At 47.2% G+C, this 15354-nt stretch overlaps 1 protein-coding gene and 1 pseudogene across 1 annotated transcript; both read right to left on the reverse strand.

The window, feature by feature from the left end:
* Nucleotides 1-431: 431 nt before the first annotated feature.
* LOC133282228 (olfactory receptor 5AP2-like) lies at nt 432-1391 on the reverse strand. The gene has a single exon (XM_061478283.1). The coding sequence runs from the start codon at nt 1389-1391 to the stop codon at nt 432-434; it is 960 nt and encodes a 319-aa protein (XP_061334267.1).
* An 11215-nt stretch (nt 1392-12606) lies between these two features.
* Nucleotides 12607-13664, reverse strand: LOC133282230 (olfactory receptor 5G9-like; annotated as a pseudogene).
* Nucleotides 13665-15354: the final 1690 nt, after the last annotated feature.

Genomic DNA, 15354 nt, shown 5'->3' on the forward strand with positions numbered 1-15354 from the left:
TGTAAAACTACACTGCCTCTTCCCTCCCACCCCAGCAGCTTTAACAAAGAACTCACAGGTAAGAGTGAGGAACTCTACTGGAGCTGAGGAACAAGGTCAAGAATCTTGCAATGAAAATACACATTTATGAATGACAAATGTTTAATATGAATAAAGCTGATTGGTGTTTCCTGTGAGGAAAAGAGGCCTGGGATTATTGAGGGTAATTTCTTCTTCTAGGAGCGGGCCTGCGAAGTGAAATGAACTTTGAGGCTCAATCTCCTCTTGGTTTTCTTCCAAGAATGGTGTGATTTGGGGGGTCTGTTTCTCATTCAGTACTATCATAGACTTTTGTGCAGAAACTGTGGAAGAACTTCCGTAAAGTCATGAGTATCAGTGGAAAATCTCAGTATTTCAGTGCCCCATTGGCTTTCACACTGCCCATGGACTGTTCATGTCCCAGATGACAGAACTCTTCTATGTTGCCAGTGGCTGAAGAATGTTCTCCCGCACTTCAGCAGAGCCCCCTTCACCTCCTTGTTCCTCAGGCTGTAGATGAATGGGTTGAGCATGGGGGTGACCATTGTGTAGATGATGGAGGCCACCTTATCCAGGCTCCTGTGACTAGAGGGAGGTTGTAGGTACATGAAGAATGATGTCCCAAAGAACAAGGAAACAGACATCAAATGGGAGGCACAGGTGTGGAAGGCTCTGGCCCTGCTCTGTGCTGAGCACACCCTTAGCACAGCACAGAGAATAGAGATGTAGGAGAGTAAAATGACCATGCTCGTGCCCACCACGTTGATGGTGACAAAGGCAAAGATGACCATCTCACTGCTGTGGGTGTCAGAGCACACGAGCTTTAGAACAGGGACAACATCACAGAAGAAGTGGTCGATGCGGTTGGGACCACAGAAGGAACCTCCAAACACGCACCATGTGTAGATGATGGCACTGAGGAAGGCGAATAGGTAGGATGATGCTATCATTTGCCAGCAGACACGGCTGGAGATGATGGTCACATAAAGCAGGGGCTGGCAGATAGCAACCTGCCGGTCATAGGCCATTATGGCCAGGAGGTAACATTCAATAGTAGCAAAGAAAGCAAAAGTGAGGAACTGCGTCATGCAGCCAGTGAAAGAAATGGTTTTGTCCTCTGATAACAGGTCTGCCAGCATCCTGGGGGAGATGACTGTGGAATAGCAGATGTCAGTGAAGGCAAAATGGGCAAGGAAGAAGTACATGGGGGTGTGGAGGCTGGGAGACACCCAAACCAATGTGAAAATGGCAAAGTTCCCCACCAAAGTGACAATGTAAATCACTAGAAACAAGACAAAAAGAGGAGTCTGCTCACATGGGCTGTCTGCAATTCCCAAGAGGATAAATTTAGTCTGCGTGTGATTTCCTCTCATGACCAGGTGTTACCTCCTGAGGCAAAAGGAAGAGAAACATCAAACTGTTCGAAAATGGACATTCAGATTTGGACCATATCTAACTTCAATCAGTGACCATTTTAACTGCCATAGAATAACTGCAAATAGAATTTTCCATTTTATTTTCTAACCAAAATTATATCTATTTTATGCTTTTCAGATAAGGTGTTTAGAAAAGAACATGGAGTTTCTTGAAGCAAAAAGGGGCATTTTTGTTTTTCTGTGGTGGGATAGTTAAAACACTAGAGTTACTCAGGCACACGTGTTTTCAGGTTTGAGCAAAGATTCAGATCTATATTCACTTTCAATTTGAAGGCAATTTGTACCAGAAGACACCTCAGAGGAACCTCATAGGATTGCATTTAATCATGGATCAAGAGAAATTGTCAGTCGCAGTGAAAGCCCCGCTTACACATGAATGACCTCCAGACATTTTCCCTCAGCTTTTAGTTATCATTCCAGTCACCAAATCACATTTACAAAACTATTTGAGATCATTTACATCAAATAACATTGACATTGGTAAATTCATGATTTATACACTTCTGAGTTACAGCAGGCTATAGCATCTTAAACATATGGGCATTAAGTTTCTTGCTTTAAAAAGGAATTTATGTTCTAACAGGCTGATTCCAAAGGCTCATTTGTTAGTGATTATATTCTGATGACAATCTGAATTGTTGCATTTCTGTATAACAGAATAAGAGTCGTCAACTTTTAACTCTTGAATAAATCAGTGCATCTTGCTTTAGCTGCCTATGCAAAAGAAACACAGCATGCATCAGACATTACTCCCTCTTATAAAGAAAACCCACACTGGTAAGGCTGTTTTCTGACTCAGCTTTACCTAAGAGGACGCAAGAACATGAAGACAAAAGCACACGACCTCAACGCAGGTGAGGTTCTGCCTTGTGTTGGTATTACCTCCTGTGCCTTCCCTCTGCCATCGAGTGATGGGAGTCAAGGTTTTATCTCCAATGCAGCAGAGAGCATCTACATGTCAGCATCACTTCTGTTAAGCAACTGATGTGAAGAGAGGTGAGCTCCTGCCAGACTCCAAGAGCCCATCTTGTGGTGCTTAGGCTGTAAATACAGTTGCATGTGCTCTCCTGGGAGGAAGCCTCCAGGGCTGCTCATGCTTTAGCAGAGGAAAACAGAGAGAAGGAAAAGCAAAGGGTGTGAAATCAACTCTGAAAGGCATTGTGGTGCTTGGGAATCTGAGAGACATGGTGTGGGTGAACCATCCCTGAGAACAGCTACACAGTTATGGGTAGCTCATAGGATGCTTCTAACATACTTGTGGACCATGCAAACATTTTGGTCTGAACATACAGACACAATGAAAATGGGTTTAGAGACATTCCAGATCTTGCACACGGTCCTCAAAAGGAACATGAAGAACAAATGACTCCATCTCTGGAGCTGCTGATGTCCCTCTGTGGAGGGTGAACCCAGTTTTCCAGCCCCAATGGGGTTATCCACATGTAGTGTCTGGATGTCCAGAGGCTGAGCTGGTGCATCTGGACTTCCACTGTATTCAAGGATGAAAAACAGGCATTTTGAGGCAGAGAGGATTTGTCCCAGGCTGAACTAATAGGCCTTTATCCCCCTGAGCAGCCTCAGCTGGGGCTCCATCCCCACCCTCCTCCTATTGTTCCCCCATCTCTATTTAAGCTCAGAACAGGTAGGATTAGTCTTTACTAGAGGAGTTCTGGTTTCCAGTTTAGTAGGAGTTCAGCACACCTATGCAATCTTTTGGTGGTCACCTAGGTTTTCTCATCTATCTTCCTTGCAATTTTTTCACCTGATCCTGCAAAAGAGACTGACTCGACCTGACTTGGCTTGGTCTTGAATCTGCCTCCTCATCACCAGCTTTCCTGATGCTCTGGAGCCTTGGTTAAACTTGGCCCAGTTCTCTGTTCCTGCCCTACTTCTCTTGCTCAGGTGCTGTGGGATGGTCCCTGCACACCAGGGTGTTCTCCTTTGGTTCTGTTTAGACAGATAAAGGAGACAAACCCCTGTGGTACTTTCCAGGCTTCTGCAGAGTAGAACCCATCACCCTCTGCACCCCAACAGCCCAGCCAGTGCTCACTGCTCTGGCAGTCCCTCTCCACCCAGAACATGTCCCTGCATGAGCAAATTAGGAGACGATAGCAATGAATTAATCCTTACATTCAAGCGTTCTTATCTTTTCCTTAGTGCCTTCTTGTTTACCAAGTATAAAATTAGACTTTCATTCTTCAGTAGTTTATCAACACTTTTGTTTGAATGTAGCTTTAGAACAACGTTTCTGTGCTGGTTTTGTGACAGAGGACACCAGAGCTTCACGGACACCAGGGACTTTGGTTTCCCCAGCCACTTCCTTGGGTTTCCAGGCTTGGTTTGGAACCATTTCTAAGTCTTGCTTTTTTCCTATGACTGGTTTGTGTAGAAAGACCACAGACAATCCGATTTATCTACACTCTTTTATTGCCCTTAGTATCTGGGTTTTTTTCCCTGTGTCTTGGTCTTTTCTGATCCACACTGGATATTAGCACCAGGATCCTTGCTAGCCTGTCAAAAATATCTTCCAAAGCTGTCAGCATCTCCAGGTGATAGCTTAAAACCTGCATTATGACTTCATTCAAACTGCAAACTCCAGCACCTCACTGCACACCATGGGACAGGGTGAAGGATGCTGAGGCTCTACAGGAAACATTCTCATATGGACGCTGATGGCTTCTGCCCCTGATGGTACCCTGGTGATGGAGGCAAGGGCTGATATCCCTCCCTGCTCTGCATGGAGCTGGATCCAAACTGGGACTCACCTTTCACTTCTTAGGGATCAGTGCTTAAATACTTCCTATGGCCATCATAATGGAGAGGACACCCTCTGCCTCCCATGTCCTGCAAGATGGCCATGGGGGCTTCGTGAGCAGTGTGAGGATTTGGGACCAGGACTGATGCAAAGCAAGGAGGGACCATACCCGTGTACACCTACTATGTCCATCACATCCATACACATATCTCATGCCCTGCGGAGAAGGCTCTCCCCCATCCATCTCCTGCTGTGCCTGTGGGGCTGGTATTGAGCAGGGAGATGAGGAGGTGTGAGAGGCAGAGCTGACAGCAGGAGCAGGATGGAGGGGGCGCATCCTCAGCATCTCACCATGTCCTGCAGCTCCTGTGAATGGTTTTACTGCTGGAGAGAGAAGGAAAGGGGAGGATGTGGCTCTGGAAGTGGCTGGAACACAAAATGGTGCCCAGATAGTTAGGGTTTGCTCCCAGTGTGCACTGCCAGGGGATCCGGATGATCTCTGGTGGGAATCCGTGTGACATGCACTTTCCTTTCATGTTTCGCTGCAGAAGGAGGTTTCCTACAACACCCATGAAGGCTTTAACCTGCCAGAGGTTAGGCAGAAGCTCTTCCCTGTGAGGGTGCTGAGGCGCTGGCACAGGGTGCCCAGAGAAGCTGTGGCTGCCCCATCCATGGCAGTGTTCAAGGCCAGGTTGGACACAGGGGCTTGGAACAAGTTGCTCCAGTGGAAGGCGTCCCTGCCCATGGCAGGGGTTGGAGCTGGAGGAGCTTTAAGGTCCCTTCCAACACAAACCAGGCTGGGATTCTGTGATGGGCTTGGGAGCATCCATCAGAGCCACCAGCGACAGAGGCAATCTTAAAGCACCCCCATTCAGAAGGGCCCTTTCCCCCTGTTGCTGCCCATTTCAGTCCTTCACCACACTCCTCACTGCTCCTCCCCATCTCTTTCCTTCCACTTTTGGGCACCGCTCCCTCAGGCCCTCCTTTGTCTCTTGTGCTTCCAACACAATGGGTGTAAGAAGGTGAATGTCATCATCAGGGAGAGAACAAGGACTGAGGCTGCCTCAATCCCCACTGAGGTGAAGAACCAAATTCCCCAGGAAGCCATCACCACGCAGAGGAAGGACAGGAGGGTGACCATGAGCAGCCAGCACAGAAGTACCAAGGCCAAGTGTCCTGGATTCAGCAGTAGCAGTCATTTTTCTCCTTCTTGGTAGCTGGTGCAGTGCAGTGTTTTGACTTTCGGCCTGGGAACAGAACTGATAGCGATGTTTTGGTTTGGCCAAGGACTTTGTGAGCCTCATGCTCTGCCAGGGAGGAGGGGAAGCCAGGAGGAAGCAGAGACAGGACACCTGACCCAAACTGACCAAAGAGGTATTCCATACCACAGGACATCATGCCCAGGATGTAACTGGGAGTTAGCCGGAAGGGCTGGGAGACTGCAGGGTTGGAGGAGGTATCGGTCGGTGCTTGGTCGGGGCTGGGGGGGGCAAGTTATCGGTCGGCTGGTGGTGAGGTGTTGTATTCCCTTGTTATTTCCTTTATCATTATTATCATTGGTGGTAGCAGTAGTGATCTGTGTTATACCTTAGTTACTAAACTGTTCTTATCTCAACCCGTGGGAGTTGCATTCTTTTAGATTCTCCTCTCCGTCCCTCCGAGAGCAGGGGGAGGGCAAGAAAGGGGGGGGAAGTGAGCGAACGAGTTACCTGACTGGGTTTAAACCACGACACCAAGTCACACCTGACCAATCTGAGTGCCTTGGGTGATGTGAGCATTGATGTTTGCATGGACAAGAAGTAGAGGACAGCATTTACCTCACTGTTAGCAAGGTCACCACGATCTCCTGTGGGCTTCTTTGCAGCCAAACTTGTGAGCTATGATTTGAGCAAAAGGAATTGAAGATGGGTGGAAAGCTGCTTCATTGCCTGTGGTGCCTGACATTGCTGATGGACGCTGGTGCCAGCTCCCATCAGCAAGGTTCCCCTCATCTACCTGCCATGATAATGTCAACCATGGCCCTTCTGAAGCTGTAACTGTCTCAGAAATGCTCCAAAAGTGGATGTGAAAGGTGGGCTTGTTCTGTGGTTTGCTCTAAGGGAGCCCAAAGTCCTTCTGCTCGCTCAAGCTGAGGTCATCTCCTCTGGGTACACTTGTTTATAAGCGGCGAGGAGAAGCAGACAGGCCAACCCAATATGGGTGATAAGCAAACTTCTCCTTTATTTGTGATGCAGTTCACATATATATAGGAGTGGTATTCAGCCACACCTCCTTGGCACAACAGTATTGGTTAGACCCACACAGATTCCTCCACATTCTCCTCCCATGTCCGGTTTCCCGTTATCTCTGGGGGCCACCCCCTGCCTTGCTTGCACAGTCCTCCAGGGCTCTATGGCCCTGCTCTTAGAGTCATTCTGCAACAGGGCACATCTGCATACAACATATGGCCAGAAGCATGGAGCATCTGTATCATCAGCACCAGATGGCATCCAAGGAAAAGCCAACACTGCTCAAGCAGTGCCTTGAAAGGCTGTTCCCGAACCAAGTTGGGTGACTGCTTATCACAGGGGATGAAATTCCACCTTGCTCCTAGGTCAGCATGCTGGCAGCTTTCCATGGTGCAGGCCCATCCAGAAGAGCAAAATGCCCAGCTACATCCTATGGAGGAACTAAATACATTTTCTATGAGGAAAGAAGTAGATGGGCACATGAAGCTGAGAGCTGGTCGTCATAAGGTTCCCCACCACCATGGTGTTGGAGATGAGTAAAACAGTCCCAAAGAGCAGCTTCTACACGTTGGGGAAGCCCAAGAGGACAAACGTGGTCACACTCAAGTGGTTTCCTCCAGCCACTCTCTTGGCAGCAGGAGACTAAGAAACATGGCAAGAGGTTGAATCACTTCTCCCAGCTCGCAGGAACACACAGGGCATGAGGTTAATGCAGGATTTGGGGTTTCCTTTAGGACTGCACCCAATTCCTGGGAGATAAAACCATGATGGTTGAAGGTTCTAAATAATACACTGAAAAATGATACCTTGATAAATAACAGTCTATAGTTCCTATAACCTAAAAACTCATCTTAGAGCTTAAAACCTAAAGGTATGACTGGCCCGTTAGGGAAAGAATTGGTCCTGCAAAAGATGAGCATCTTCTCATGAGCATCCAAATTCTTTTTAAGAAGGAGGCTTGTTTGGGATGATTTCCTTCCTGTTTGTGGGGGTTGTTCTTATTTAAGAAGAAGTAAATACAATAATATCATGCCTTAATTTGCCACAAGAATTAGTGTTGCATTAAACAGATAAGAGGTCACATTGCAGTGATTTTTTTACTCTGCAGTGATGTTTGACTTGATTAAGGTGAGACCAGAATCCCTGAATGCAATTCCATGTACTTATAGCTTCAAGGGAAAAACCACCCCTTCTCATCTGAATTATTCTTGCATATATTTCTTCCTCTGTGCTTACTTCTATTTAATGAACATGTGTGTATATATAGATGTACACGAGATGACTGCTGTTCATGTTAACCTGGAATATGCAGACCTTAAAATGATGAGGAGACAACCTTAAAATATGCGTATTGCCTGTTGAGAAATGAGCATTCCTCCTCCTTCCCCTACCACATCCTTCTTTCCATCAGCCCCTTTTCAAGCAAGATGGCCATTTCTTCAGCACAATTCATCTTCTCCCTCCACCTTTCCCAAAGCAGCTTTTACTTCCCCATTCCCCAGCCTGTGCTCAGATGTTCATTGCACAAAGTCCCCTGACCCACCACCAATGCTCTTCTCAGGGTGCTGGTGGGTGCCTTTGCTGCAAGGGCACATTGATGGCTCATTTCAACACAGTGGACACCACAACCACCTTGTCCCTCTCTGCTAAGCTGCCCCCTAGCCTGTCATGGTGCTTAGAGCAAGTCTTCCCCATGGGCAGGACTCAGCATTTTCCCTTTTTGAAGTCTGTCTGATTCCACCTGCCCATTTTGAACCCAAATTTTGCCTTGGAAATGCTATTTTACATTATATGCCTCAAGATTTAAATACCCTCAGGACGGCTCTTTGATGCTTGCAAAAGGAAGAAACGAAACCAAGAGTGGGACTTGTTCCTTGTAGAGAAAAGCAGCTGACAGCAGACAGGGCTTTGCTAAAGCTTTAACACCTTCTAAGGGGTTCAGAAGATCCAGCTGGAGTTGTCTACAGCCACCTCAGGCAGGGGGATGAAGGCAACTGCTGTTTCCCATTGCTAATGGCTCACACACTCAATGGCCATCTCCTCATCCTCATTCTCCTCCTTCACCTTGTTTAGTACTTATATAATTTAGAGCTACGTAAACAGTAGACATCTCAAACACACACCTTGCATCTAACAACACCCAAACCAGCCATTCTCAATGCCACAGCTTGTCTAAACAGCGCAAAACATCACCCATCCCACATCAAATACCCACATCTTATCACACACAGAAGCACTCTTTTCTCTGTGGTCCCTGCTTTAGACACACAACTGCAAGACCAGTACTGCCAATGGGTCTGCCTGTCCTTGCTCAACCCAACCTTCCCTTTCACTCTTTCACCCTTTCTCAAGATCTGGCATATGCAAATTGCTCTTTCTTGAGTTCAAACTATCATAAATGAAAATCATAGAACGGTTTGGGTTGAAGGGACCTTAAAGCTCCTCCAGGTCCACCTCCAACACCTTCTGCTAGAGCAGGCTGCTCCAAGCCCCTGTGTCCAACCTGGCCTTGAACACTGCCAGGGATGGGGCAGCCACAGCTTCTCTGGGCACCCTGTGGCAGCACCTCAGCACCCTCCCAGGGAAGAGCTTCTGCTTAAGAGCTCATCTCAATCCACCCCATATCTTTCCAAGCCATGAACAGTGATAAAGGCAGACACAGAAATGAACTCACCAGTGTTTGAAGAAGAGATCCTTGCTTCTTCCACCACAACCTCACAAGGTTGCTTCCCTTCATGGTAGAAATGGTGACTAAAAGAAACCAATCTAAACTCTCTCGATTCTCATTAAAAACAAACAAACAAGCAAACAAACAAAAATAAGAGAAATATCCTAGTAACCAAATTCAAAAGGAGTAAGACCAAACCAAGACAGCTCTATTTCCAGTTAACCTGGAGACAAGAAAACAACACTCAATGTTCCTGGTTCTTCCCATACATGAACTTACACAACAGGGAGCATCACAACCTCAGCAGGATCTACTCATTTGAAGCCCTAATCTTCAAAACCTTTTCAACCAAAGGGAAAACCCATCATTCGCTTGCTTCTGGGTCTTTTTTTAACCTATCAGAATATTTGTTTCACCCAGTTCCAGCTACAGCTAATACTAAGAGCCAAAAATGAGTGTATCTCCTTACCTATTTATGAGCCAAGGTCCCATTACAGCTAAGGAGACTCAGGCCAATGCAATCAGCAGAGCTCATTCAGCTCTCTTCAGCTGGAGCAATGGAGGTGTCTGCCTTGCAGTGAGAGGCATGAATCCCACCAAATCTCCCTCAACACTAAAGGGAGCTGATGGACCCAGTAAACACATAGGGGTGACATGGTGCATTCAAATGTAAGGAGATAAGTGCTTGCCTAAGGACATTTGAGGTGATTCCTAAATCCAATCACTAAGTACCCAAAGAAGGGGAGGTAGCTCCTACCCAGCATTTGCTCAGCTGCCTTTAAACCAGACTTAAGTACAATGAAAGCAACTCCACCTGAGAATGGGGAGCTAAAGCCATTAGGAGCTCATCAGCAGGAACGCCAGAAGCCAGGCACCTCATTGCCTGCTCATCATGACCCAGCAGGAAGATGAATTGCAATGCTGGCTGCTGCTTCTGCTTCCTAGAACCTCACCTGGTGTTTGCTCTCATGGTCAGATGATAACCCCATTGAAGGCAGTGGCAGCCCTTAGACACAGCAAACCACTGGTTTCCTTAAACACACACAACAAGGAGCAAAAAGCTTTCCCTTCTGAGAGCAGCACCTCTGAAGTGAAGCCACAATGAGCAGAGCGACAGGGTTGTAGCTCTTCCCTGTGAGGGTGCTGAGGCACTGGCACAGGGTGCCGGGAGAAACTGTGGCTGCCCCATCCCTGGCAGTGTTCAAGGCCAGGTTGGACACTGGGGCTTGGAGCAAGCTGCTCCAGTGGAAGGGGTTGGGGTTGGAACTGGGTGAGCTTTAAGCTCCCTTCATGCCAACCCATTCCATGATTCTATGATTTTAGAAACAGAGAAAGGATGCATGAAAGAATTAATGGTGTCCCATTCTTTTTGACTTGATGCCATCTGCAAGTTCTCCATGTGCGTTATCGTGCAGATGAGGGTAAATCTCAGATTTCCTATTGTGAATGTGCAGCATGAGAAATTCCAGTTAGAAACAGAGGGAGGGGGAAAACCCCACTGTAAGAGCAGCCAAACACTGACATAGGGGCCAAGAAGGGTGTGAAACCTCTGCTCCTGCTTGTCCCCAAGGCTCAGCAGGAAAACAACTGTCATCTGGGTTAAATAATAACCAGGGAATTATCAGGAAGCTTTGGGAACAAAGCAGGATTCAGCTGATTGACCCTGGGTGCCTGCTAGTTGTGTGTTGTTAAGAAATGAGCAAACCACTTTGATCCTGACTTAACTGAATCCAGCCATGGAGCTTCTCCCTCCAGCCTAGGTTATTATGTGTCTCAAGGATAGCCCTAAAGCTCAGCCACGGCTCCGGGTTTCACCATGGGCCTGGCAGAGGCTGCAGGTCTATGGGCTGAGGTAATGCACACATTGGAGTATTTTGGGGTGGTTTATGTATGCAATGTTTGCCCATCACCAATCAGCTCTCTGTGCAGGAAAGCAACAGGAGAGACATCAGGGCAGGCAATGCCATCGGTACGGGAATCCATGGGCTGCCACACAGGAGGTCTGAAGGCTGATGAGCAACACCACAGCTCCTGTGCTCTGGTGTGATCAGGCTGCCATGGAGATCGTGGCTTCTGTTGCTGCCAACAGGGAGCTCAAAAGCAAAGGCGTGGAGCAGTGGATGGGGATTCCTTTATAGTTTCTGCCCTTGGTGTGGATTCATCACTATCACGTCTTAAAACACTTTCAAAGCACCTTCATTCATAGTAGTGGTCACACAATTTACCATATTCCACTGAAATTCTTTGCTGTCTGAAATGAAATGAGGTGGATGGTGCTAGAAATCATTGAATTAGGTTTGTACATCAAAACCTAGAAATACTGCCTGCATGGCATCACACTTATTTGCTGTCATCTCTATTTCTCTTGCTAAAGGTGTTTTTGTCCTTTTCTTAAGGCCCTCAATGAATTTAACAACACTGTCTAGAAATGGAGTTTGATCCAGTGGAACGGTAGAATTCACTCTCTGTTTATTCTCATTTGCCAAGCAAAAGGGAGAGCAAAAAGGAAAAGAGCTTTAAGCTCATCAAGTTCAACCATTCCCCAGCACTGTCAAGGCCACCACTGACCCATGGCACTGAGGGCCTTGTCTATAGGGTTTGTGAACAGTTGCAGGGCCGGTGCCTGCAGCCCTGCCCTGGGCAGCCTGTTCCAATGCCTGAGCACCCTCTGGGGCAGGAATTGTTCCTCAGCTCCATCTAAACCTGCCCTGGTGCAGCTTGAGGCCATTTCCTTTTGTCCCATCCCTTGTTCCCTGGGAGCAGAGCCCAGCCCCTCCTGGCTCCATCCTCCTGTCAGGCAGGTGTAGGAAGTGATAAGGTCCCCCCTTATCCTAAAATGAAGAGAGCTGCACACTTGTAGTTGTCTACTTTTGTCTAGCTTCCACTAGAGCAGCTTGCTCCAAGCCCCTGTGTCCAATGGATGGGGCAGCCACAGCTTCTCTGGGCACCCTGTGCCAGCACCTCAGCACCCTCCCAGGGAGCAACTTCTACTTAACAGCTCACCTCAATATCCCCTCTGTCATTTCATGTGACCAAACCTTGTGGTCTGGAGTTGAAATACCTGGAAATATAAGTTGATATTTCCTTAAGACCAGAAATAACACCAGAAATCATTTGCTAATATAAAACATGAGCTTAGGTACCAGTTGGTCTGATGCCAGGAGGGCAAAGCCACCACCTTCTCCATTTTGCTCTCTGAAGCCTGAAATAAAGTTTATTGTTATGTTTAATAACATTTAAATATTAAAATATATTAATTTCAAGTAATATTTAAGTAATAATCACTTTGGACAACAACTTTCTTTCCAGTACACAGTCACTGTCAGGTTTCAGGCTGCAGCCAGAGAAAGTCCTGTCCATGCCAGCACAGAATGTAGCCTTGGTTTAAGGAGAAGCGTGTTTTCCCGGTGTCATGCTTCCAAGTATGTTTAGTCCCTGCTTTGTGAAGGTGCTTTATCCACCCATCCTTGAAGGTTCTATATCCACCCATACTTGAAGGTGCTATATCCAACCATCCTTTTCAATCTCCAATATCCAGCCATCCTTGAAGGTGCAATATCCAGCCTGCTTGTTCTCCTCACCAGGGCAGGGTAGCCCTCTCCTTTGAGCTGACTAGGAACCATGAATGGACAAAGACTCTACTTTTTGCTATCCTCATGGCGTTCTTCATATCTCCATTTCTTAGGCTGTAGATGAGCAGGTTCAGCATGGGGACAACCACAGAGTACAGCATGGAGACCACCTCGTCATACTTCGAGGACTGGCTGGAGCTGGGGAGCAGGTACATGAAGAGAGAGCTGCCATAGTACAAAGCAATGGAGATGAAGTGAGAGGCACAGGTGGAGAAAGCTTTGCGTTGACCAACCACAGACTGCATCCGCATGACAGTGGAAAGGACCAAAAAGTAGGAGATGAGGATGAAGACCGTGGAGCTCAGTACCTTGGACCCCACCACGGCAGCAACCATCACCTCGATGGCAGGGGTGTCAGAGCAGGAGAGGGCTAGCAGTGGTGGTCCATCACAGAAAAAGTGATGGAACATCTTGGAACAACAGAATGGGAGACGAGATATGGAAACCGTGTGTATGGTAGAGCTGATCACGCCAGCTAAGTAGGCACCAGCCAACATCCCAATGCAAAGCCTTTGGGCCATGACCATGGAGTAGGAGAAGGGGGTTACAAATGGCCACGTAGTGATCGTAAGCCATAGCAGCCAGCACGTAGCACTCGGTGGTGGCACAGGTTGCAAAGGAAAAGAGCTAAGTGGCACATCTAATGAAGGAAATCACCTTCTTCTCCACTAGAACATGGAGCAAGGCTTGAGGGATGATGATAGAGGAGTAGCAGACATCCAGGAGAGACAAGTGGCTTAGGAAGAAGTACATGGGGGTGTGTAGGCAGGAATCCATTCTGATTAATGCAATTACTCCCAGGTTTCCTATGAAGGTAACCACATAGATGGCAAGGAATAAGACAAAGCACATCACCCACAGGTCTTCCCTGTTTGAGAAGCCCAGGAGAATAAACTCAGAGGGGGACATATAATTATCTTCAACCATATTGAACCTATAAGGAGATTCATAGAATCATAGAATCGTCAGGGTTGGAAAAGACCTTAAGATCATCTAGTTCCAACCCCCCTGCGTGGACAGGGACGCCTTACGCTAAACCATATCACCCAAGGTCTCGTCCAACCTGGCCTTGAACACTTCCAGGGATGGAGCATTCACAGCCTCCCTGGGCAACCCATTCCAGTGCCTCACCACCCTAACAGGAAAGAATTTCCTCCTTATATCTAACCTAAACTTCCCCTGTTTAAGTTTTTACCCATTACCCCTTGACCTGTCACTCCAGTCCCTAATGACGAGTCCCTCTCCAGCATCCCTATAGGCCTCCTTCAGATACTGGAAGGCTGCTATGAGGTCTCCACGCAGCCTTCTCTTCTCCAGGCTGAACTTCCTCAGCCTGTCTTCATACGGGGGGTGCTCCAGTCCCCTGATCATCCTCGTGGCCCTTCTCTGGACTTGTTCCAACAGTTCCATGTCCTTTTTATGTTGAGGACACCAGAACTGCACACAATGCTCCAGGTGAGGTCTCACAAGAGCAGAGCAGAGGGGCAGGATCACCTCCTTGGACCTGCTGGTCACGCTCCTTTTGATGCAGCCCAGGATATGGTTGGGTTATGGGCTGCAAGCACACACTGTTGGCTCATGTTCATTTTCTCATCGACCGACACCCCTTCTCCGCAGGGCTGCTCTGAATCTCTTCTCTGCCTAACCTGTGGCTGGGCCTGGGATTACCTGCTTTATGTCTTGAAATTGAAATGTGGAATAGGCCCAAATCCCTCAATAATGTTAAGAATGTCAGGTTTTGTCTATCAGTCAGTTACACCACTTTAAGTCAGGATAGTGTGTATATATACATATATACACACACATACATATATATAAATCAATATAAGGTAAATTCATTCTGAGAGAGGAAAACACCAAGTTCCCAAGCCCAGTCTTGGCTAAGCACCACAACCACCACCAACACACTTGGAAGCAAGTAGATATTTTAAGACAAAGGAGGGAGGGGAACACCAGAATGAATAAACTGTAGGGTTCTTCATAGTTCCTCTCAAGCCATTGACACATGGAAGTCCTTGAAATCCTGAGTAACTGCTGGGGAAAGGCAATTATTTCTCATCTTTTGGGTGCTGCCAATCTAGTGTGATACATGAGGAATAAATAGCTGTTCTCTGTGATCCAGGAGGAGCTCTTTGAGAGCAAATGTGGCTTTTCTTAAGGTAGGATGGTGCAGATCCAGGATTTCTCGTCTCACTTTGCTTTAGACACGATGCCTAACTTGGAGACAAAAGATACATTCAGGCTTGATCAAAGATAAGTTCTCCCTGGGAGAAATCAGCAGCTCCAAAAATCACAGCTTACGACAGGTAGAATAAATCCTCATTGATTTTTCCTGCCTAACATTAATCATCACTTTACAGAGTTACACCAGGGAGCAAAGCAGGAGTGCGCATGGCTGGTGTCTGACAAGCAGAGCCATGCTTAAGAGTCATCATTATTCGATGGCCCTTTGCTGAAGGGGTGAGGTCCACCTCCAGAGCCAGACTCCTCATTTCAGATGTCCTGTGAGCAATGCATGTGGTCTCCTGGTGTTATTAATGGGGATTTAGAGCTGCTTTTCACTGCTCACATAGAGATGCCGGAGGCAAAGCAGCTCCTGAACCATCACCATGGAGCT

This window comes from Pezoporus flaviventris, unplaced genomic scaffold (genome assembly GCF_033815535.1).
Source record: "Pezoporus flaviventris isolate CSIRO_AGI_PZ_B2104156 unplaced genomic scaffold, CSIRO_AGI_Pfla_v1 ptg000116l, whole genome shotgun sequence".
Taxonomy (NCBI): Eukaryota; Metazoa; Chordata; class Aves; order Psittaciformes; family Psittacidae; genus Pezoporus; species Pezoporus flaviventris.